The sequence below is a fragment of the Macaca nemestrina genome, chromosome 7 (assembly GCF_043159975.1).
Source record: "Macaca nemestrina isolate mMacNem1 chromosome 7, mMacNem.hap1, whole genome shotgun sequence".
Classification (NCBI taxonomy): Eukaryota; Metazoa; Chordata; class Mammalia; order Primates; family Cercopithecidae; genus Macaca; species Macaca nemestrina.
Window position 1 is genome coordinate 152090036 of NC_092131.1, and position 26210 is coordinate 152116245.

At 38.8% G+C, this 26210-nt stretch overlaps 1 protein-coding gene across 4 annotated transcripts in view; it reads left to right on the forward strand.

Moving 5' to 3' along the window:
• The window catches only part of LOC105490532 (ATPase phospholipid transporting 8B4 (putative)), a 276940-nt gene that overhangs the window by 68640 nt on the left and 182090 nt on the right, over positions 1-26210 (forward strand). For all 4 annotated transcript variants that reach the window (XM_024795544.2, XM_011756284.2, XM_011756282.2 and 1 more), the window contains 2 exons: positions 12-110; positions 5563-5624. In XM_024795544.2, the coding sequence (XP_024651312.2) occupies positions 12-110; positions 5563-5624 (161 nt within the window). The remainder of the gene's footprint in view (positions 1-11; positions 111-5562; positions 5625-26210) is intronic.

Sequence of the window (26210 nt, forward strand, 5' to 3'; positions counted from 1 at the left end):
GTTTGTTTCAGCTAATTCCAGAAATCTCCTCCTTGACCTGGTTTACCACCATTGTGCCTTTGGTCTTGGTGATAACTATGACAGCTGTCAAAGATGCCACAGATGACTATGTGAGTATTTGCTCTTGAGCATTCTTGAGGTCTCAATTTCAGTTATGGCTTCTCAGAAATAGATAATGAAGATACATTTGAAATTTTGAATGAAGTTATTTTGGTCAATATCATATAAAGCTATTTTGCTATTTGTTTGATGATTAATACAGGTACCATAGAACCAGAGCCTGTTTAAAAGCAAGAGGGTTTCAATAACTAGATTCACTTTCTTCTTTTATAGATGAGAAAACGAAAGCCTAGAAAGAGCTAATGATTTGCTAATAATATGACCAATTTGTGGAAGAGCAGAATTAGAAATCAACCTGCATTCACTCAGTGAAGTGTTACTTATTCTTCATCACATGTCTTTGTTTAAGTTGTGAGAGTTGGTAAATATTAGGTATTCTCATACATGCTTGTCGTTACATTAGGAGTTACAAAGTCAAATATAGTTGACCCTTGAATGATGTGGGGGTTAGGGACACCAATTCCCTGTGCAGTCAAAAATTCGTGTATAACTTTTGACTCCCTCAAAATCTTTACTAATAGCCTATTGTTGGCCAGAAGCCTTATCGATAACATAAACAGTTGATTAACACATATTTTATATATTTATTATGCACTGTATTCTTACAATAAAGTAAACTAGAGAAAAGAAAATGTTATTAAGAAAATTATAAGGAAAAGAAAATATATATGCTATTCATTAAGTGGAAGTGGATCACCATAAAGGTTTTCATTCTTGTCATCTTCATCTTTAGTAGGCTGAGGAGGAAGAGGAAGAGGAGTGATTGGTTTTACTGTCTCAGGGGTTGCAGAAGCAGAGGAAGGGGAAGCAGGAGAGCAGGCACACTCAATGTAGCCTTTAGAGAAAAAAAAAATCTGTGTATAAGTGGACCTGTGCAGTTCAAATTTATGTTGTTCGAGGGTCAACTGTAGCTTCAAAAGTCAGGAAACTAATGTAAATAAGTCAGGTATAAGGCAATAGATAGTTTTAAAGTCTGCATAACCCAAAGGAAGTAATTCTCAGTCAAAGACAAAACACAGTCTTGGGAAAACCAAACATTCTAAATCCAGACAAATTATATTTTCATCCTGAGTGATTACATGTGCCCCCTCAATAACTGTCTAAGCCAATGAGTTACAGGTTTATATTCCTAGCCCAAGTCACTCCTCTGAGCTCACACCTATATTTCCTGTTGCCTATTTTTAACCTATCTGTATCTTTAAAATGGTTTTCTTTTAGACAGCATATATAGTAGGGTAATAATTTTTAATAAAATCTGAAAATCTCTACCTTTCAATTGGAATATTTAACCCATTTATGTTTAATATAATTATCATTATGATTAGGCCATCTATCATCTTGCTGTTGCTTTCTATATGCCCCATTGGCTCTTTGTTCTATTTTTCTCTGCCTACTTTTAGATTAACTGAGAATTTTTTTTTTGTGATTCCATTTTATCTTTATTATTGGCTTAACAGATATACTTTTTCATGGTTGTTTTAGTCTGTAATAGTCTATCTCAAGTAATCCGGCTTCAGAACACTGGCACTTACTCACCACACCCCTCTGTGCTAAGCTATATGGATAATGCAAAAATGAAAGAGACACAGAAACTGAAGTTAAAAAAAGCTTAACATTCAATAGAGGGAGATGGGTCATGTACATGAATAACAATAATATGAGATAAAAATGGTGTGAAATTCATAATTTAAAAGAACCAAAGTGCTTTGGTTCTTTGAGGAAGGAAGATGACCTTCAGTAGCTAGATTGATAACAGAGGTGGGATGTGTGAAAGAGAATTAGGGAAGACATTATGGAGAAAGTGGGAACCCACTCCTGCTAAGAGTAGTTGAGTATGGTAAAGACATATGGGAAGATTTGTACTTATCAAGTTGGTTTATGTGATGTTTCCTCATAGTTATCTTACATATAATTTTTTGATAAATCAACAATTTGATGCAAGTCATTTTAAAATAGCACACATACACACAAATAATGTACTTGTCTTCATATATCATTTTTTAAAGAATACACAGGATACACTCTTCATTTCTTAATGAAATTTCTAGCCTATTTCATGGTTCACATTTTGACTATAACCTTTGAGGTTAGTTTTTTTTTTTTTTTTTTGAAACAGAGTCTCACTCTGTTACCCAGGCTGGAGTGCAGTGGCATGATCTCAGCTCACTGCACCTTCTGCCTCGCAGGTTCAAGCAATTCTCCTGCTTCAGCCTCCTGAGTAGCTGGGACTACAGGCATACGCTGCCACGCCTGGCTAATTTTTTGTGTTTTAGCAGAGATGGGGTTTCACTATGTTGGATTTTTTTTTTTTAAATTTTAAATTTTTTTTTTTTTTTTTTGAGACGGAGTCTCGCTCTGTCACCCAAGCTGGAGTGCAGTGGTGCGACCTTGGCTCACTGCAACCTCTGCCTCCTGGGTTCAAGCAATTCTTCTGCCTCAGCCTCCTGAGTAGCTGGGACTACAGGCACACACTACTACATCTGGCTAATTTTTTGTATTTTTAGTAGAGATGGGGTTTCACCGTGTTAGCCAAGATGGTCTCAATCTGACCTCGTGATCTGCCTGCCTTGGCCTCCCAAAGTCCTGGGATTACAGGCATGAGCCACTGTGCCTGGCCCCGGATTTTTAACAAACACATAGGATCCATCCACACTGATGAGTAATATCACATTAAAGTGGTTAGCTTCGAATGTTCCTGGAGTTTACTGATTCCTGTGAGGCTGCCATTGTTCAAGGTACTTTGGGAGCTCTTCTTATAGAATTGTCTTCTGAAGGTCAGTGTACAAGGTAGTTTTATGACTTAATGGCTTCACAGCTTTGGAAACAAATGCTACTTCTCAGCCTAATCAAAAACCTTATCAACCAGACATGCTTTCTAAGAGTGGCTTTCTTATATTTCAAAACATAAGACATCTCATTATGTCTTTTCAAAGGACATAGAACTCGATTCTCAAAGGATAGAGAACATTTTGAAGAACGGGCTATGAGCTCCAGAGGTAATTCTAAGAGAGGAAATTTCAACAATCATTTGAGCAATGGCATCTTTGGAGTAAATGTGTGGTTTTTCCATGTTATCTGATTTTTCAGGGAAATGGTACTCATTTAGATGTATGAGTTCCTACATATTGGCCTTAAAGGTCTTCATTATAGTCACACTTCATAGAGGAATAAGTGGTAGAGTAGAAAGTATATTGGCTTTGGAGAAAGACACCTTACTACCCTACCACTTCACTTTACTTTACTATGTACTGACAGTTTGACACGAGGCAAATGACTTAACTTCTCAAACCTTTCCTTTTCTATATAACATGGCCAATGACACCAGCACTGTTGGGAAGACAGAATGAGATGATATTGGTAAAGCATCAGGTATAGAACCTGGCTCACAGGGAGTACATAGTGAATGTAGCCCTCTACTCACTTTCTTTCCTGTGGAAGTTCCCCTCTAAGACTTCATATTTATTTCTAGAGGAGAAATTGTCAATAATAGTCAGGCTGGGCTTGAAACTACCGTTTCTAATCCTTCCAGGCTCCATCTACTCCAATATCAAGTCCTCTTGGTAAAACCTGAGCAGAAGTAGAAGTGGTTGTATCTCCCAGAGAGTGAACTGCTCAGCTTTTAGGGGATGAGCTGACTGGTCTTTTTCTGTGATGTTGAGCTGGTCAATTTAGGAGATTTACATGACTAAACAAAAAGTCTCCTTTTGATTCCATTGCAGTTAATGCTTGAATGTGCCTTCACTTTTGTGATGTTATGTGCCAGTTCATTAACTGGACACCTTCACCAGTCAGGGTCTTGGCAAAACACAGAAGTCACCCTGAAATTGGGTGGATTGGAGAGTTTAATAATGAAGGGATCATTTACAAAGGGTGTGGTCAAGGAAAAGCAGCTATGACAGCAACATGGGAGGCAATACTACTAGACCTAAAGAGGCAAAGGAAGGAAGCAGTGACCAGACCTGTAGATGTAGTTGAGGCCTGTTTGTAGCAGCTGGGGCTATCTGTGGAAGCAGCCATTGCTAACCCAGCTAGAAGAAAGCCAGGGGATAAATTCCCTCATTTCACTCTTCTCTGACCCTCGAATCTTCTGCCAGTACTGTCTGTTGGCCAAATCTTACCACAAGTCAGAGGGCAACGACCACAGAGCCCAGCTTTTCATGGCACAGGGCAGACTGGAGAAGAATGCCATGTAGATATGGTGGAGGAGAGAATATTCAGCAACCCCTCCAAATTATGCACTCAGATCAAATAATGTTTCCATTTCTCTTGTTCTACTGATAGAAGTTTTCATGTCAATGGGTGATGTGACTTAATTTACTCCTTTACCAATATTATAAACTATTTTTCTGTTAACAAATGCTAAATAACTTTGTTTTCTTATTTTTACTGGTAATATCTATTAACTTATACCTGCCATTCTGAGTTTGCACTGGGCATAGCATAATAGAAAGATTGGGATGGATTTAGGAATGCTGTAGAAAAAGGAAAAGAGCTGGTTGAAGCATTTTATATTTTGTGATTTTGACACAACATTTTGTATTTAAGAAAAAAAGAAAACATTCTGATGATTAAAATCTATGAAATCAAAGTTTCTGTCTCCTGAACAGACTACCTCATTCATCTGTGCATGTAGGCTAATTTACTGAAATAACTGTATTATAGCCTATTACTAATGGTATTACCATTTTCTCTATATTACCTTTGTTTCTCTTACAGCCTACTGCTACTACCTGATCATGACATTTCACATAGAAAGACTTACCTGAATGACTGCTAATTTATGAGCATAGTAGAGAGCTCTTAATAGATTCTTTCAAGCTATGTAAGATACTTACATTACTGGAGTATACAATAAGAAATACAACCATTTGGACATAAATCACAAATCTGCACCAAATGTGTTTCAGTATTGGATTCTAATTTTTGTTTTAAATGCTCAGTACTTCATAAGATCACTGTTAACAATTAGAATTTCTGGAGAATAAAAATTCATGTTGTTACAAATAACTTCTTGACTTCAAAGAAATCCATAAAACAGAAAGAATGATGTTCTAATAAAGCATTGAGTACACATGGGAGAGAAATGGAAGCCCCATTCCTTGTTAAAGACATCAAAATTAATACATGGTTTTCTCTGGGACTATAAGGTACAGTAGAGAGCATATTGTCTTCTTAGAAGCAACTAAACATGTGCGGAGATTGGAAGAGTACGTGGCTAGCCTTGTTGTTTCATTGGTGACATCCAGAGTGTAATGTAGCGAGAAGCGTTTTGATTTAGATTTAGAACATGTAGAGCTGGGTTCACAGTAAGCCCAAACAGTGTCATCTTAGACCAATGACAGCACTGTTTAAGTGGATGAACTCAAAGTATTGCCAGTGTGCTTATTTGGGCTGACAAAGTACCTTGTAATGTATTTTCTCACAAACACTTTGATTTTTCAGTTTCGCCACAAGAGTGATAATCAAGTGAATAATCGGCAGTCTGAAGTGCTCATCGACAGCAAGTAAGACATACGTTCTTTGGGTTATTCTGAAAACTTCTAGGACCCTGAAACAGCTCTTGACAATTGGTGACATTCTCTTTTAATTAGATATATGATTCTTTTTGCCCTTTATTAAAAATTGAACTTTAATTCCATTTTATCTTCATGGCTTTCTTTTATGTTTAGCAAATGCTTCTGCTACCCACTCAACTTTGACTTCAGATTCCTTTGGAGTACCTTTTGTGGAACACAGACACCTCTTTGTCACTTTCCATTTCTAGATCCAATACTATTTAGAATTGGTGCCTGTGGGGTTTTGTATGTGGCAGATGTTTCATGAGTGTGTGAATTATTTAATTTGGTAATTTCTGGGGAATATTGTAGAGAGACTTCTGACACGTTACTGTATCAAGTGATAGTGATAAGAATTTTGTATTCACTTGATAGTGGAATTTAGATGAGCCACCTACCATAGTACAAATTTTTCATTGCTTTTATATTCATCCATCGATGAAGAAAAAGTATTTTTGGGAACAGTACTAGAATCAGAAATGCTTTAAAAACACATGTGTTTGTGTTTGACAGCAAAATGACAGCAAAAACACCTCCAGAAAACTTAGCAGAGGTAATTTTAAAACTTCTTTCCATAATTTCTTACTCTCTTTTTCACTGTCCACCTCCTTATTTTTTTGCTAATGATAACATGTGGCAAAGTAAATTTTAATGATGTACTTAAATCTGGCAGTCAATCACATCAGGCAATGATTTTGAATCATTTGTGTACTGTGAAGAATGTAATTTTTAAAGAGAAAATCATAAAATGAATTAGCCATATGTGAGGGAAAATGCTAAAGATATCAAGAGGGGCTAGGTAGCCTAGGAAATCCATGGTGATATTGAAGTAATCTCTATAACTAAAATATTGACTGATTACTAATTACATAATGAATACCTACAGTTTTTCTTTTGACTTGTTTTAGAAAATGATATAAAAAGGACAGTGAAGAAAAATGATCTCAATCTAAAACCATAGTTTTAGAGACAGAGCCTTGGAAAGTGTGATCCTGGTGTGACATGGATAAGCCATAAAGGTGCCTGGACCCCCATGGTTCAATTCCAGGTTAACGGGTTTTGAATCGTTGCCACCACAGTGTGGTGTTAAAAGTATGCATTTTGCACTGAGAGACTTAAATATGAGTTTTGTCCTTCTCTGAATAATTCTGTGGTCTTGGGAAAGTTTTTAATCTCTGTAAGCATTGGATTTCTCCTCTGTAAGGTGGGGTTATAATGGGTTCTCTCCCATGGATGGAGTTGCTGTGAAGGTTAAAGGAGTTCTGTAAAACGCTTGGTCCAGTGTCTTGTGTGTTGTTAGCATTCTCCATGTAGTCTTGTTACTTCTTTAAAAGGCTCTTTAGAAGACAGAGTGTGTGTGGTTTTGGGTAGTACTGCTGCATATCTTGACTTTCTCAAGTCTGAAAGTTCTGACTAGGTATTAGATCTGATGTTAATACGTTCCTTTCCCAAGGAACATCTAATCATCAGTCTCATTACTTTGAAGTCTCATCTCATATAAAGTGTGTTAAAAGTAAATACACTTGCATAGTGAATTTGAACTAATAACTCTAGCATATCTTTTATTGTCTCTCAAATTACCAGTCAAAATACCTGGATTGTGATAGATGTTGGGGCCTCTATTTAGAGGCCATGAGATTAATCCAGTAATTTAGATATTCAGAAATTTGATGACTATATGTCTCCCACACATGGTGGCTATCATTATCATTATCATTTGAAATAGTGTTAGTGTACTTTCTTGTGGTTTTATTTAGCTTTTTGTTAATTCCTTGTGAGATAGTATGTCTTTATAACTCAATATGGTGTGATGTTTTGAAAAGCATTGTCGCTGATCCTGTAAAGTTGAATTGAGAATGGAACGGAGTATTTTTTGGGATTCAGTGAAAAATCAGGCAAAAATGTCCATTTGAGAGATTACCCACAACCTTGAGCTCCCCTAGGGTAGGGGTCCTCTCTCTTGATGGTGTTTGTGTCCCTTGAGCCTACCACAGTATCTGTTGAATTTTCAAACTAAGCTGTAACAAATGTCCTTGCAGAGAGGGCAACCTACAAGACGGGCTTGTTCTGTTAAATTTTGCTAAATCCCATCATTAGCCAATTCCAGTGCATAGGATGGTGGTTTCTGTAGAATGTGCTCAGGCTATGGAGACTGGCTTTTCACTTTTTGGATTTTGAGATACTGGGGAAATAAATTGGCTTAGATCTGAACTAGTACAAGGAGTGTTGAGTCCTGTGGAGTTGGTGGTTATGGAGGATAATGTTGGGGTTCTGCCCAGATCTCCCTGTCTTCCTGTACTCATCCCCAAGCACCCACGTATATTACTTCTAAGAGCTTGCACCTGCCACTTTCTTCGTGGCATGGCCCTTGGGATGTTGGACCCGGTGACCAATTGGGGCAGGCACGTGAAACAGCAGCTCCCCTGCCTCAGGTTGGACCAACTCTGAGGTGTAATTTGCACTCCTGAGTGCCCCTCAAGCTTGGGCTGAGGACAGGACTTGCCTGCAATCATGTTCTTGCTTGGTTTCTTTCCCTTTCCTGTGTTGCTTCTCATCTCCCTTCCCAGTTTCTCCTAGAAATACTTTCTTAACAAACCACTTGCATGTGGATACTCATCTCAGGATCTGCTTCCAGGGAAGCAGGTATAAGACAGTAAATGCATAATTAAGCCCATGGCAATATTAAGATAAAATATTTTAAAAGTGTTTTGGCCCTATCCTTGGCATCTGTGGGCCACAATTCAGGAATAAAGTAAAATGGCTGGAGGGGATCAGGGCCCTGGGAGTCCAGGTGTTACTGGGGTGGGTGTCACATTGGGTTGGGCACTGCCAGGTGCTCGTGGCTTCGCTTGTGTATTCCTGGCAGAAGGTCTTGGACTTAAGGTCTTCAAACTAGGGCAGGAGCCATTGGCATGTCCTGGAAGGAGGCAGGGCATAGTCGGCTTTGGAGAGGAGGACCCTAAAGGGAAGAAGGTGGGATGAAAGTAGCAGCCAGGAAATCTGGGTCTTTGTAAGTGATTACTGTGTGACTTTGGGCAGTTGATTTTCCTTCTGGGCTTCAGGTACCCCTTCTCCTGTGATCAGGAGCCAGGAAGGTGGGTGGCTACATTCAGATTCAACACGTTTATTGAGCAACTACTATGTGTTCGCCCCAGTGCTCCTACACTTAAGTCTCATAAAACCCTAAGGTGTGGGTAATAGTGCCCCAATTTTAAAGATGAGGAGATTAAGGCCCCAAAGGGATGACTAGCCCAGGGTTTCATGGCAGGTAAGAATCTACATTAGAGTTCTATCCATTCATGATACAATGTGTCAAGTGTGGACTTTGTGGTCTGATCAAGTCTTCTCTATTTATTTTATGTTTGAAGGGCTTTGTATATAATCATAGAAATATAAACATCATTATGTAATATATATGTAGTTTACCTATATGTTAATATACATATGCAAATACACACATACATCCACACTTTCAGTGCCTGGAGCATTACTCATTAACATTCTTAGCACCAAGTGAATTATAATGTAAACTTCAGCCACGATATAATTATGGAAGTCAAACCCTTCCCTTTTAACCTTCCTTTACAATTTCACTTTTTTTTGTTTTCTTACTCTATTCCTTTCAAATCAGGACAAATCTTCTGCCTTTGCAAACTGTTGTAATATGTGAAAGTGCTTAAGAAATGGGTGTTCTTTTAGCTTTTGGTAAAATCTTTTGATGACTTTTGTTTTAAAAGTAAGTAGCGGTGGCATGATTCCTTATTGTAGAAGTTAACGTGACTGCTGCACGAGAAGTGCACATTCTCAGCCCTAGGCTACAAGATACTGTTGGCGAGTCTGCGAGTACCAATGCATACTTAAATGTTTCATAAGAGGATGTTTCCTCAAGTCATACTAACTATTCCTGGCTACCATGGGAGCAACTGTGCAGATGAGGGGCAAGTGAGAGGGATCCTGAAAGTTCCTGCAGAGGTCACCTAATCCCATGCTCCTCAAACTGGACATCATATTAGAATCACTTGGGGGAGTTAAAAAATACCCACATCCCATTTACAGCCCAGAGCAATTAAACAAGGGTCTTGGAGATGAGGCCTTGGTGTTTCTTAAAGTTTCCAAGATGAGTCTAATGTACAGACAGGTTTGTGAGCCTCTAATTGAAGCCATGTCTCTACCCATATCTGTCTGTTTATACTTATATTTTATGTCTGATTTTAAAAGACACTCAATGGCCAGGTGTGGTGGCTCATGCCTGTAATCCCAGAACTTTGGGAGGCTGAGAAGGTGGATAACCTGAGGTCAGGAGTTCGAGACCAGCCTGACCAACATGGTGAAACCCCATCTCTACCAAAAATACAAAAATTAGCTGGGCATGGTGTCAGGCACTGGTAATCCCAGCTACTCAGGAGGATGAGGCAGGAGAATCATTTGAACCCAGAGGGGGAGGTTGCAGTGGGCCAAGATCGTGCCATTTGCACTCCAGCCTGGGCGTTTTTTTTGTTTTTTGTTTTTTTTTAGATTAAAAAAAAAAAGACACTCGAGGAAAGGAATTCCGTTTAATCCAAAATGGTAACCATCTATACACCATTGGTGGGAATGTAAATTACTCAGCCACTGTGGAAAGCAGTGTGGATATTTCTCAAAGAACCTAGAACAGGACTACTATTTGACCCAGCAATTTCATTAGTGGGTATACACCCAATGGAAAATAAATCATTCTACCATAAAGACACATGCACACATATGCTCATTGCAGTGCTGTTCACAATAGTAAAGACATGGAATCTTCCTAAATGCCCATCAATAATGGACTGGATGAAGAAAATGTGGTATATATACACCAAGGAGTACCACATAGCCATAAAGAAGAACAAAATCATGTTCTCTGCAGCAACATGGATGCTGCTGTAGGGTATTATCCTAAGTAAATTAACACAGGAACAGAAAACCAAATACCACATGTTCTCACTTATAACTGGGGGCTAGTTATTGAGTACACATGAATATAAAGATGGGAACAATAAACATTGTGAACTACTAGAGAAAGGAGAAGGGGAGCAGGACAGGGATTGGAAAACTACCTATCGAGTACTATGCTCACTACCTGAGTGGTAGGATCATCTGTATCCTAAACCTCAGCATCACACAATTTTCCCATGTAACAATCCTGCACATGTATCCCCTGAATCTAAAACAAAAGTTAAAATTATTAAAAAATAAAATAAAATGATAAGCATAGTTTTTCACATATAAATATTTTAAAAAGCCGAGGATTCTCTGTTCGTTCTTCCAGGGTGCTACCACCCCTTCTTTGTGTCATTATTAACAAATAGAGTCTGTATCACTTCTTAACTTTTTTACTTCTCCAACATCTTCTAAACTTAACATTTTGCATTAGAACAGTCTGAGATCAGATGCTTCAGTGCAATTACCCTTCATTTAGTTGGGATATTTCCCTGACCCTTTTAGATTTTAAATTGTACTTGACTATAAGCTTTTTGTGCAGCGTTCTACCTTATACTTTCCTGCACATTGATAAACTTTGCTTAAATCTCTGAAGCTCTCGTAGGCCTGTTTCCATCAATCTTATTCATTTTTGGAAACTGTGTGTATTATGGGGAAAGGAAGGAGCTTGCTTTTACTACTGTGGAGTATTGTCTCTGCACTTTCCAAGTCTGGTATTTCCAGAAGCTGCATAATTACATGAACAAACATACTCTTTCAATAGGAACAACTTGTTTAATCAACTTTTCTAGTTTAATTGAATGATGACTCCCATTGGATATTAGGATTTAAAATTCTGTTTCATTTTTTCTTTGGTGTATATTTTTTTCCTTTATAAAAGCAGCATATATTCATTAAGAGAAATTTAGAAAACAAGAAAAAGTGGAAGGAAGAAAATAACTTTCATTCTTCCACTATCCAAAGTAATTATGGTTACTATTTTCTTATATTTCTTCTCTGTCTTTTTTTCTATGCCAAGATTTCTTATAATTATGTATTTACATTTTTATCTTTCTGCTTTTACTTTACATCATATCATTATGATTTCTTATTTCTTTATACATATGATTTTTAGGGGCTATATAACATTCTATCCAGTGCATATCTCACAATTCACATACCATTTCTCTGTTTGGCGTTTAGTTTGTTTTCAATTTTAAAATATAATTTATGTATCTTTCTTGATCTAGAACCAGAAATACCATTTGACCCAGCAATTCCATTACTGGATATTTACCCAAAGTATTATAAGTCATTCTACCCTAAAGACACATGCACACATATGTTTATTGCAGCACTATTTACAGTAGCAAAAACTTGGAACCAACCCAAATGCCCATCAATGATAGATTGGATAAAGAAAATATGGCACGTATACGCCATGGAATTCTATGCAGCCATAAAAAAGAATGAGTTCATGTCCTTTGAGGGACATGGATGAAGCTGGAAGCCATCATTCTCAGCAAACTAACACAAGAACAGAAAACCAAACACCACATATTCTCACTCATAAGTGGGAGTTGAACAATGAGAACACAAGGACATAGGGAGGGGAATATCACATACCAGGGCCTGTCAATGGGGGGCGGTGGGTAGGGGGCAAGGTGCGGGAGAGCATTAGAACAAATACCTAATGCATGCGGGCTTAAAAACTAGATAACGAGTTTATAGGTGCAGCAAACCACCATGGCACATGTATACCTATGTAAAAAACCTGCACACGTATCCCAGAACTTAAAGTAAAATTTAAAAAAATAAACATTTGTTGACTTAAAAAAGTATAATACATGAAAATCCCCAAACAGTAACAATTGAAAACAATTTGAATATATTTTATATTACAATAATTAACTATATAGCATTTAAAAGTAAAGTATATAAAGTAGTAGTTCTGGTCTGTAGCATCTTGATAGCAAATTTGGGTATTGATTCAGAGGGGTGGCTAGCAGATCCTTCAGGCAGCTAGGAAGGACCTATTCCCACTTTCCTTGTACTTCCAGGTTAGAGGCATGTAGACCTATGGTCAAGAGATTTATAATTTGTTACTGTATTCTTGGAAACAACGTACCCAGGAAGGTGGTGGTAGGGGGGTGGATATATATGATGTTGCCTTCTGGTGGATTTTATCCAGTGTGTCAGTCTTGGGTAAGAGTGAATTATTACTCTTATTAAATATTCTCTTACTTTTTCTATTTGAGCACTTGTAACAAAAAAACCCAGAGATCATTGAACTCAGTGTATTTGCAGCTGACACACATTTTGTGTGTGTGTGTGCGTCTTGTAAGGGGGAGAGTGAGATCTTGTTGATCACATGGGATAATTAATGTACCCTCAATTGAGTTATTCCGTTTCAATTATGGGCTTAAAATTAGAGTGGTTAAACACAAGGCACAGGACCAACTGCCTGAGTCTTTTATCTCTAGCCCACCCAGATTATGTATACATTATCAGGGTACCATTGGGGCTAGGGGAAAGGTATTTTGGGTCTATAGGAACAGACTTGCAGATTTGAAAGGAGATTTTGAGCAGAAAAACTTGATTCTTTTTTTAAAAACAATATTAATAAAACACACTTTTATGAGTGTAACAGTGACACCCATAACAGTGAGTTCAGAAGCAAGCTAACAAGAGTGGTCTCAGTGCTTTTTGAACTCAGTGAAGTGGTTTAAAAATTAATATTCTACTCACAGTAATACTGCTTCAAAAACAATTTTGCCTTCAATAAGTTAATTTCAGTTTCTTAAGTCTTGGACTGATCATTTCTTGGGCAGTTTCTGGTTCTCAGCTTTGCAGATGGAAGGGTTCCTTTGCCAATGGGCTGGTTTCTGTATGTGAGCCGTGACATTATTGTAGTTCTTTTAAATGATTTTCCACTGTAATCAGTTATTATATTGCATGAATACAATTTTTAAGGATTGAATTTCTAAATGGTGACTATTTTCCCAAATGAGGTGCATCTTGACATAACAGGAAATTATAACACTTTCAAAACTCTGCACATGGGTTTTCAGTGGCATCTCTTAATTTCTTTTTAAAGTTTATGTGACCCAGATGTTAGCTGTTCTCTTTTTCTCTTCTTAAAGCTCCTTCAAAGAGCCCTCTCCCATAAAAGGCTTAGAGGGCAAGGTAGAGTTGACTGAAGAATCTGTGGGGGAGAAACTTGAGGAGCTTTATTTCTTATACTCCTTAGTATGAAATCCTGTTTCAACATTTTTCTTCACCAAAGTTCTCCTCCTCAGTTTTTGACCTTTTTAATGTCTCCTTCCCCCATTCTGTGCTCAGGGTAGCTGGCTCTATTCTCCCCTCTCTCGGTGTCTGGGGCACCGATCAATTAGCTCTTCAATGACTGACCTTTGCTGGGGGGCCAATTCTATCAAAGGTTATTCTGAGACAATGACATCCCTGCCACCAGCCTCCCAAAACTGGTATTAGCCATCCCCACCTCATATGTGTGCACCCAGAGCACCCAGTGCACCTGGAGTACCTCATGCTTCCTTGCACCTATTACTGTCAAATAAGAGTCTGTTTATTTGTTCATCTCTTCCCCTAGACCCCAGACTCCTTGAGGGCAGTGACATGGGTCCTAATAGTCCATGTGTCCATAGCACCTAGCACAGTGGCTGGTACTCAGAAGTGTTTCTTAAATATGGGATGGATGGGTAGGTGGATGGATGGATGGATGAAAACCATGAATCCCTGCTGCTACTCTCAATGTTCCTATAAAACCTCTATCATATCCCTGAGGAAGCCCTAGCACATGCTGATTGACATTGAGCCAACTGGATTATCGGAATGAAATTCGTCCCCTGTTACCAATAGAGCCTCTTAAATCTCCACTGCTGTTTGTGTGCTGTCTTCCATGAAGCCCTCTCCAAACTCAATTCCACTTCTCAATACTTAACTTTTCTTCTTTCCCCCTGCAACTCCATCATACTGGACTGAACACTGGACATTAAGCAAATTTAAAATCCAGTTAGTGTTTATTGTGAAGGAATGCCAAGATTATGGAAAATATACTTTACTGCACCATAGACAGTAAGTTCTCACTTAACATCGTGGATAGGTTCTTGAAAACTATGACTTTACGTGTAACGAAATGTAACAAAATCAAGTTTTTTCTCACCTATACTATAATAAAAGACTTTGAACTCAACAACGTTATTTGAGGACCTGCTGTATGTTGTTTCACTTAAAGTCACAGTTTCCAAGAACCTATCAGCAATGTTAAGTGAGGACTTACCATATTCTCCATTAGAAAATACCATCAACTTTCTTCACATCTCGAAAATCTATTCTTTCTCCATCATTGGAATCCATTACCTTCCTTCTTCAATATTCAGTATCACTCTCAATTATATTTGCCAGTCTTCCTCATCTCACAGCTCTTCCACAATACCACTGCCAGAGTCTTCTTTCCGTATGTTGCTGATGATGTTACTTTTTACAGTAACCCAAATTTCCCAGGTCCGTTTGAGTCCTTAGATCTAATTTAGACATCATTACTCTTACTTTCTATGCTGTCTACTTCTATCTTTTCCTTTTCCTTCCAGTATTGCACATCTAATTCTTATCAAAGATCAGTAAGTAGAGAGAATTAGAAAGTGCCTAACATGGAATAAGGAAATAGATCTCAGTTTTTTAGAAAACTGGTCAAGTTTAAAAACATTCCAGTGCTCCTGAGTTATAGCTTCAAAGCACCATTCCCAACCAGGTTCCCAAAACCTACCAAGGTTTTCTACCACCCAGCATTGTCACATCTACAGAGCCTGTATACTGACAAGAACTTTTGAGAGCTGTACATTCCTAATGAGATGAGTCATTTTGCTCCGCACCTTACCCAGAAGTAAAAACAACAAAACGTGAGAGTATCCTGGCAATTCTACAGATAAACCTATCCTGTACCATATACATATGATTGCATTATATTTGGGGAAAACATTATATCTTATTAAACTCTGTATCCTCAGCATATTGTAGGTTGGTGCAAAAGTAATTGTGGAATCACTTTTACTTTTGCACCAACCTAATAGCATTCTGCCTGACACAGAGTAGGCAGAGAATAAGTGTCTACTGAGTGAAAGAATGAACAAATGAACAAACATAGACCCTCTCAAGTAAAAACTAAAAACAAGTGAATATTAGTCTTCTAGGGCTGCTATAACATGTCACCACAAACCATGTGGCTTAAAAACAAACCATCATGAACCAACTGCTTTAAAACAACTTTGACCGGGCGCGGGCGCGGTGGCTCACGCCTGTAATCCCAGCACTTTGGGAGGCTGAGGCAGGTGGATCATGAGATCAGGAGATCGAGACCATCCTGGCCAACACGGTGAAACCCCGTCTCTACTAAAATACAAAGAATTAGCCAGGCTTGGTGGCACGCACCTGTAGTCCCAGCTACTTGGGAGGCTGAGGCAAGAGAATCGCTTGAACCCAGGGGTGGAGGTTGCAGTGAGCCAAGATCACACCACTGCACTCCAGCCTGGCAACACAGCAAGACTCCATGTAAAACAAAAAAACAAAAAAACAAAAAAACCCAAAAACAAACAAACAAAAAACTAACAAAAAAGCCCGGCAGAACTTTATTCTCTTGCAGTTCTTTAGGCAAGAAGTCCAAAATCAAAGTGTTAGCAAGGCTGTAAACCCTCTGGAGACTCTAAGGGAGAATCTGTTCCAGGCCTCTCTGCTAGCTTCTGATAGCTTTAAGCATTCCTTGGCTTGTGGCTATGTAATTCCAATCTCTGCCTCCACCTGCACATAAGCTTCTTTTCTGTGTCTCTTCTTTCCTTCTCTTCTCTCGTAAAGACACTTGTGGTTGGGTTTAGAGTCCACCCTAATCCAAGATGATCTCACCTCAAGATCTTTAATTTAATTATGTCTGCTAAGAGCCTTTTTCCAACTAAGATCATATTCACAGATTCTGTTGCAAATACCTTTGTACTATTCAACCATGACAGTAGGATGTAGTATAAAATAATCTCAATTATTTTTAAAAAGGAATATTGTGTAGAGAAGCAGAGAGGAAAAAGAAGAGGAGGAAGCAAAGATGGAGGAGAGGGAATCATAAAATGCACCCACAAATTAATTGTAGTTAACTCTGATCTCGGTAGCAAGATCAAGGGCGATTTCTATGTTTTGTTTGTACTCTTCCAAGTTTTCTTAATTTACTACCGACACCAATTAAAAATGCATGGAAGAAATTAACCCATTGAAATCATGTTAGGAAGTGTAAAGCAAAATGTCCCTGTAGTAAAAATTTGCTGGGAGGAAAAATTGATGAGAAATAGCCAACAAATGCTGTTAAAACATTTGTTTGGTTTGGTAGAGACAACCTTTGAGCTCTGAATGAAACCAAATTTCTTCACTATAATATTTTGATCTCTTTTATCTTTCAGATTTTAAGATCCTAAGAAAACTTTACATTTTTAAAATTAATGTTCTAACATCTCCGAGGCCTTTGTGGTTGAGGTTTGAGTTTGTTTGTTTGTTTTTTTCAAAAGAAATTCTGGATCTCCTCCCAATAACAACTGAGAAAAGATGCATAAACCTATTTTTTTTTTTTGAAAAGAGAAAGAAAAGAGTTTTAAATGGCACATAGAACTTGGTGTATCTTTAACTTCCATTATCATCTAAGATAAATGCATCCTGGTTACAAAAGACCCTGCTATTTTGGTGATTCGCTGCAATAGATTTGAGTTCAGAGCTGAGGGAGAATCAGACTACTTTGTGTAATAAGGGAGAGGTGAGAGGGTGGGGAGAGCATTGGAGAACCCAGGAAGAGGTCAGGCCATAGAGGATGACTAGGTCTTTACAGGCTTGTTGAAGAGGGAGGCTAAGAATATGCTGGATGAAAAACAAACCCAAATCCACCATCTCCTGTCCCTCCAGCTATGTGCTCTGGTGCAATGTGGTCCATCACAAGTACCATCTTCATATGCAGGCTGCTCATTGTAAGACTCTTGGGCAACACGGCAGTGAGAACCTCTGTTGTCTTTCTACCCCATAAGGCAGGAAGGTGTTGGGAAAAGTCTACTAGCCTGGTGTCAGGAGGCTGCGGTTCAGTCCTGCTCTGCCATGAACTGGCTACATGACTGAGGACCAAGGACTTGAGTTTTCTCATCTGTGAAACAAAGATATTGGATATCAGTCATTTTCAAACATTTCTTTTTCCAATAAGCAGAACCCTTTTCAAATGAAATCTTATGTACAGTGCAGTTGCTCAGAGCGGGTGCCCTCGGCTGCCCTCTCACCCTTTGTGGTAGATCTTGAGGATCCCCCACAAGCATCACAGCACTGGATGGCACCTCTGCACATGAGGTCTGAGGACCGCCTGCATCTGAATCACCCAGGTGCAGATTCCTGGGCTCTTTCCCAGACCTCTTGAATTAAACTTTTTGGGTCTGGGACTGAGGACTGTATTTTTTAATGAGCACTTCATGGAATTCTCATGTACATTGAAGTTTGAGTACCATTGGGCCAGATATTTCAAGGTCCCTCTTAAGATTTAAGTACTGTGACTCTGTGATCCTCTTCAACTTTGGTGTAATGGTGAGGAGCCAAAGAATGGAAGTCAGTGACTCCACCTGGTAAAAGAAGTATGAGGATGGATTTGATGGTAATAGTAATAGAGATGACAGTGGAACAGGAGGGTAGGATATAAAAGTTACAAAATGGATTGGGTAAGAAAGAAGAACTTTAATCATAGAGTCTTCCAACAATGAAGATAAATCATATTCCAGATGGAAGAAATTGTAGCAGAAGGTGTCCGGAGACAATTCAAAGCATGAGGCTACTAGGGTAATGTTCTGACCATATTCCCACCGTCTTTGTTTGTCTTGATAATAGCACTCTATTATATCACGGCACATAGTGTCATAATGGTGTCCTTAGCTTTCATTTACTTGCCAATCTTTATGGAGTGCATCCTGTGTGCCAGGCGTTGAGCTAGATTCTGCAAATACAGGTCAACCCAAACAGATATGTTCTGTGCAATCACAGAGCTTAGTATCTGGTCAGGGAAGTAGGCAATAAAATAGCCATGCTAAGTAGTGTATAATTACAAACCAAGGCAAGTGCTGCTAAGGAAAAGAGTGTGGTTCTAAAGAAAGGTATTTTTTGTGAGGGTTGGTAGAGGTGAGGTGAAGCAGTTTAGGAATGGGTTCTTTAAAGGAGTAGTACATTTGAGCTGAAAACATAATGATGACTAGGAGTTAACTAGGCAAAGGTGGTGATAGGAGTGGGAGCAATGGGATGAGAAGAATTCCAGACAGAGGGAAATCATGTGCAAAGGTCCTGTGGAGGGGAAGGAGGATGGTGATTATGAGGGACTGATTGACAGAATTCCAGAGAATAAGGCGGAGAGAACAGCAGCAGCAGACAGGGCTGGAGAAGCCATCAGAGGCCAGACCCTTCAGGGTCTTCAAGCCTACGTTGGTTTGGGTCTTTTTTCTCATAACAGAGGGATTGTGTGGAAGGATTTGTCTTTGGAAAATCTCATACTTGCTGCATGGGAAGAAGCTAATGCAGAGGGGTCAAGATAGATATGGGGAGAGGCTAACTGCCTATTGCTATACTTGTCTGTCTGTCTGTATTACTGCTGTGACTTACTTGAGGCTGAAGCAATCTCCATATTCCCATGTAGGTAATATGCAATAATTACGTGATAGTGGGCAAAATGCACTAAAGTGAATTAAATAAAGCCTGTTGGAGCAAAAGCAGAATATAGTTTAGACTCCTCTTTTCTTCCCTGCAACTAATATGGGGCAAGGAGAAGTATTCATATATTGTGTGTTTGTGCACATTGCTGCACGTGAGAGCGTGAGGTCCTTGGATACCAAGCCCATCTTTACCCTAGTGTTCTGTGTTACTGGGAGTCTCTTGGGCACTGCTGGAAATTAACATGTATGGGACAGTGTCTGACACTTAAGGAAAGGGGAGGGTTTAGGTCTGCCTGGACTTCATTTCTTAATTAGCAGAGCTCAAGATACGATTTGAAGCAATGCTTACTGTTTCATTTGCAGCTGCCCCTAGGTTGCAGCACGTTGGGCAAGCCAAAATGTGACAGGCAGCCCTAGACACCCGGTGGAGAAGCAGGAATAGACTTGCTGGGGTTTGCGGTGGACATTTCCCTCACAGAGGCACTTTTTGAATTGCCTGGATGGCGAAGAGTGTTCACCCAGCTGGCCTCAGCTGGTTACCTTGCCCCTTTCCAGGCATTTGTGTTCTTACATGCTTTCCCCTTTCACATTGCTAAATTTAAGGCTTCATTTTCAAATCAAATGCTCGTCTGGCTGGCTGCCTCAGAAATCACATGTGGAGTGCTGAGAGACCCAGGCAGGGGATGGTGCCCTTGGTTTTGGAGAGTAGGTCTGGAAACCATATGAACTGTAAATAGTTTCAAAATGTGAAAAAAATTTAAAGCTCTGCCAAAAGGGAAGAGCTGAGGTTTTTTTCTTTCTAGGCTCAGTTATTAAGTATCTGTTGGAAATTACCTACCTCTATCATACAATCTGTTTACTCTCTCTGTCCGTCCAGGGTGGACAAATCCAGACTTAACCCCCATGAGAACTCAGCTCTGCAAACACTTGCTTTATTAGAAATAAGTTTTGGGGTCACAGAACCATAGTTAAACTGCTAGATACATAATTTTTATGGGAATTTACTTTTTTTCATTTAATCCTTCCTTTGAAACTTGAGTAATACAAATATCTTAATATTTTTAAAAATAATAGAACTTAATTTTCCAGTAAGAACAAGACAAAACATGAGAAAAGGTACATGGCTTCCTTAATTTGCACCCCATTAGTTATCCCCATTAGATAACTAACGTGCTAGAGTATCACTTCTCATTTTGAGAAATACTTTTCAGCGTATGTCCTATTTTCTTTGTTGGACTTTCTCATTTTCACCTGATCCTTCATTATAGTTTAAAAAGACTTTTTTTTTTTCTGCCTTTGGTCTCAATTTTTGTGGGTGCAGAGGTGAAGAGATGCTGTCATGCTTTCCACACTAGGATACCAGGGGCACTTTTCATTCTGTTTTGATGGATATCTTTAGATTCTTTTTTCTTGCTTTCTCTGTATCTCATTTCTTACTCTCCTTCTAAGGATGATGAAGGAAGAACATTGGAATTGAGATCTAAAGAATGATAGGAAAACAATAAGCAACAGAGGCCCTATTAAATAGGGAACACTTTAGAGTATTAGATGCCTAAAAATGTAGGGATTAGAGTTTATGCAGACAAATATGCAAAGGACTGTGGTATAAATGCTTGTAATTGGCCTGCAGATTTTTTGGTGTTAAATTTCAAATCTGGTACTGATAATGTCAAACTAATAAAAGTTTTACCCAAATGTACCTAATTATGGCCACAATCACTGGCACGAAATCTCCTGATTAACCAAATTGAAAATATCGTTCCCAGTAGTGGCTCTTGCGATTAAGAAAGGAATTCAGAAGAGAGAAGATTGGTTATACATATATTTAGACATATTTTTACAGACTATAAATAAGACCATAAGGTCTTGAAACCCCTTGATAGCTAGAAAGCAGAGAGGGCTTGGAGGAGTATGAGGCCAGCCTGTCATTGCTATTAAGCAGAAAAACTTCATCCTGGAGCTGGGTGGAGCATATAACTTAGAGTGTTTTCCAGAAAGTAATTAAAAGGACAACTTTCTGGCAGAAAGTTTTCATCTTCCTAATAGAGAAAAATGGAGTCTACTCCAGGCAAAAAATCATCATATAGATATATCCAGGGAGTAGAAAACAACCTAGAGACTTTGGGGTTTGAGTAGTGCCAATGAATAATGAAGGCATTGCATTAGAAGGTCTTTATTATTTATCTTATTACTAAAATATGAGAAATGGAACTGCCATTTGATATACCATCCCTGAACCCAAGGCTTTCCCCCGTTCCAGGGACTTACTGTGGTCAACGGGGCACGGAGAAACAGATTTAGGACCTTTACCAGAGGCCAGGTTTACCCAGACCTGATGGGTTTGGAAATAGAGGATTTTTTGGGGCACTCTAGTTCATGTCATAGGTTGGGCAAAGGGAGGGTATCACAGTTCCTGCTTACACTCTAATCCTATTGGCTCGAACTGGAGAAAGTGATAGGGCTCAATAATAGAGCCATTTTTCTTGGAGTCATTTGAATTATTGTCCCAGCATTAAGAACAGACATAGCATGGATGCTCTGAACCAGAGGAATCTTCAGGTCTATCTTATTTCTGCAAATACTAAGTATCTCCCATGTACCAAAGATGATTAACATAGCATTTCTGTTTTCACAACTCACAGTTTGTGGGGGAGGGAGACAACCAAGTTTTTAGTTTCAATATAATGTACGAGAGGATGGATGTGTTGATGGACCGCAATGGAAGCACTAAAGAAGGGGTACTTAGGCCTGTCTGGGGAACAAAGGAGGCTTCTGAGAAGTGAGTTTTTATCTAAAATTCATCAACTAAAAATGTGAAAAATTCAGAAAAGTAAAAAGGTCTACTTTTTAGGGAAACGTATTATCCCTTATTGTTGCATTTTTTTTTTTTGCAAATATACATATATGCAAAAGAGCCCATGCAATATATGCAATCTTGTTTTCCACTTTTTTCTTTTGGAAAAAAGTTTTTCTTTATTTCTTTTATTGTCTAAACCGTTATCCTTTGCCTTGCAATGATTCATCCTGTCCTTACCCTCTTCCCATACTTTGTCGTTAGCTTTGTTACACTTTCTTAGGGTCTTCTCAGGAGACATAGCCATGTGAAACTATTACTCATGTCAGCTCTAGAACTAAATATGCTATGCACACATTATGAGTGACCACATAAATAGCTAATCTGTTCAAATATTCATTCACCAACATGTGTTGAGCCCCTACTATGTGCCAGGCACTCTCCTATGTACTAAAGATACAGAAATGAGGAAGCTAGATAAATCCCTGCCCTAGTGAACAACATTCTAGTGTGGAAGACACATAATAAAATGTAAATAAATAATAAGATTTCAAGTAGTTGTAAGTACAACAAAGAAAATAAAATAGGGGAATAGGATAGAGAGTGATAGGGTGGGAGATGAGGAGATGATTTTAAAGAGGGTGGCCAGAGAAAGCCCCTTGAAGAGGTGATATTTGAGCTGAGAGGCGGCTAGCCATGCCAAGATCTTGGGTAGAAGAAACAACAAGTATAAAAACTCCAAGGTAGAAACGAACCTGACAGTAAGATGTCTACTGTGGCTAGAGTATTGTGATAAAGGGGAGTGCTGAAGGGCTGGCAAGAGCCAATTCCTAGAGGTAGTGATAGAGAATTCCAATTTTATGTTAAATGTGATGAGAAGCCAATTGGAGGGTTTTCAGCAGGAAAATTATATGAACAATAAAAAGATTTCTCTGGCTTCTATGTAGACAGTAGACAGCAAAGAGAGACAAGAGCAGAATGACAGTGACAAATTTTGTTTTCTACTCTTGTCCAGGTATGATGGTGATGCCATGGACTTGAATGTTAGCAGTGAAGGACATAAACACGAGTAGAATCTTTCTTTCTTTCTTTCTTTCTTTCTTTCTTTCTTTCTTTCTTTCTTTCTTTCTTTCTTTCTTTCTTTCTTTCTTTCTTTCTTTCTTTCTTTCTTTCTTTCTTTCTTTCTTTCTTTCTTTCTTTCTTTCTTTCTTCTCTCTCTCTCTCTCTCTCTCTCTCTCTCTCTCTCTCTCTCTCTCTTCCTTCCTTCCTTTCTTCCTTCCTTCCTCCCTTCCTCCCTTCCTTCCCTTCCTTTCCTTCCTTCCCTTCCTTTTCTGTCTCTCTCTTTCTTTCTCTCTCTCTCTTTCTTTCTTTCTCTCTCTCTCTCTCTCTCTCTCTCTTTCTTTCTTTCTTTCTTTCTTTCTTTCTTTCTTTCTTTCTTTCTTTCTTTCTTTCATCATAATCACCATCACTCATGGATTTTCAGACACACATGCACACACAAATAGAACAGTACAATGAATCCTTTTCTATGTATTACCTAGCTGCAGCAACTTGCTATTCTTGTATACTTGTATACTTCTTGCTATTTTGTATCCATTTTTATTTTTTTTTTCTGGAGTATTTTAAAAGCAAATCCTATATGTCATATTCTGTTATCCATCAATACTTTAGTATTTATCTTGAACATATAAGGACTTAAATATATTTAGCCATACTACCATTACTCATTTGACAAAATAGCAGTAGTTCCTTAGTAAATATCTCCTAGTACCCACAGACTGAGATGTATTTTGAGGGTAGAGGCAATAGGAATGTTGCTGTACTGGGTAGGTATGAAGAGAGGCACCAGGAAACCTAGTTGTTGGCTGAGGTTCCAAGATGGAGAAAACTGGGGAAGAAGCATGTGGTGGTGGTGATGGTTGTTTACTGCCTGGTCTAGGAAACCAGAATTCTATCAAGATATTAGTCATTCTGTAGTTGCATTATTGAAGCTTAGGGGAGAGATGTGGGGTGAAGATATAATTTAAAAGTCGTCACACTTTGGGAAACTGAGGCGGGTGGATCACCTGAGGTCAGGAGTTTGAGACCAGCCTGGCCAACATGGTGAAACCCCGTCTCTACTAAAAATACAAAAAAATTAGCCAGGCATGGTGATGGGTGCCTGTAATCCCAGCTACTTGGGAGGCTGAGGCAGGACAATCGCTTGAACCTGGGAGGTGGAGGTTGCAGTGAGCCGAGACTGTGCCATTGCTCTCCAGCCTGCCTGGGCAACAAGAAGGAAACTCCGCCTAAAAAAACAAAAACAAAAACAAAAAAACCCAACTCATCCGAGGCTGATTACAGTGCCCTATGCCTGTAATCTCAGTACTTTGGGAGGCCAAGGCAAGCAGATCACTTGAGAGCAGAAGTTTGAGACCAGCCTGGGCAACTGGGCAAAACCCCATTTGTACTAAAAATATAAAAATTAGCCAGGCATGGTGGTATGCACCTGCAGTCTCAGCTACTCAGGGGGCTGAGGTAGGAGGATTGATGCCTGGAAAGTCGGGGCTGCAGCAAGCAGAGATCATGCCACTGCACTCCAGCCTGAGCAACAGAGACCCTGTTTCAAAAAAAAGAAAAGGTCATTTGGCCACCTAGGATGAAGATTCTGGGCCCTACATAGTGGGGAGAGGAGCTCTAACTCTCAGGCACTCTAAAGCTTGAAGATGGGCAAAAGAGAAAGGGCTGGCTAAGGGCATGAGAAGCAATGACTAATGAAATAAGAGGAAAACTAGTTGTATGTTCTGGAGTTAAAACAAAGAAAGGGTTTGAAGAAAGAGGGGGTGGCCAACTGTGATAAATAAAGTGAAGACTGAGAACTGATCATTGGATTTAGTAACATACAGGGTGACCAGAGAGGTTGTAGTTGGAAGGATGGAGACAAAATCCTAATTGGAAAAAGCATGGACAGTGAAGAAGTAGAGAAAGTGAGTGCAGATAGCTCCTTTGAAGACTTGAAATCAAAATCAGAATGTACAATCCTTATAATGAGGTGCTTCATAATAATAAAAAATAGCCACAATATTTAAAATGTATATATTTTACAGTTTACAAAATGCTTTAATGAATTTATTTCATCTGAAAGTGTTTAAATGTTAGGTGGGTTATGGTATTTTAAAGACCTCAGTTTTCTGAATAAAGAAATTCTGAGGGGTTGATAAGAGCCAGTTTTGGTAGGTCATGGCAGGGAATTCCAGTCTCAATCAATATCTTGCCTGAAGGCTGGTTGGTGCTGAAGCTTGGACTCCAGTGCATGTTTTCCAGTTCTACAACACATACTCTTCTACTATGCTGCATCATTTCCTTCATAAACAAGGGGGCCAATGTTCTCTTCTTTAAAGGTATAAAAGTTAAATTCCAATTTCTGGTCCATTCTGAATATAATTTGGTTTCTGCAAGTGTCAAGATTGTTCCTAAAAAGTCATCCTCAAAGAACAGAGTCTTACTATAAAATTTCTGGGTTTTTGTTGAAATGACCCATCAAGATTTGTCATTCATGGATTTACATTGCCTCAAACTCTGTTTCTCCTTATAATGAAGGTGCTGAGGGTACAAAGCTGATGGTCTAATGACAGGAAGTACTCTGGTAATTGTAAGCAAGAAGATTTATCCTGGTCCTGAGAAAACTATGAGTGACATAATGGTTGAAGCTTCAGCGAGTAGAGATGTTTTACCCATGATTATAAATAAATCCTGATTGAAATCTGTTGGCGTTGATGTTAAGCCATGATTCTGAGAAGACAAGCCTAGAGGGACCAGAGTAATACAGTCCAGACATATAGTTTTCTGATGAGCTCACCATTTATGGGGACAAAACTTGGAATATATTGAGAAATGAAAGTTAATATATCCTTTATTAGACAGTCTTTCTGGTCTATCAGTTTTCTCACTGGACTTTTGATGACAGCTGTATGGCAAACAATCTAACACTGAGTTCATTCTGAAGTGCAGGTAATCTTCATTGTTGATGGGAAGAATATCCACATACTCCAGGTATCAGAAGACAGAGATAGTTTAGTTGCGGTTATTTAAGAGCCAGAC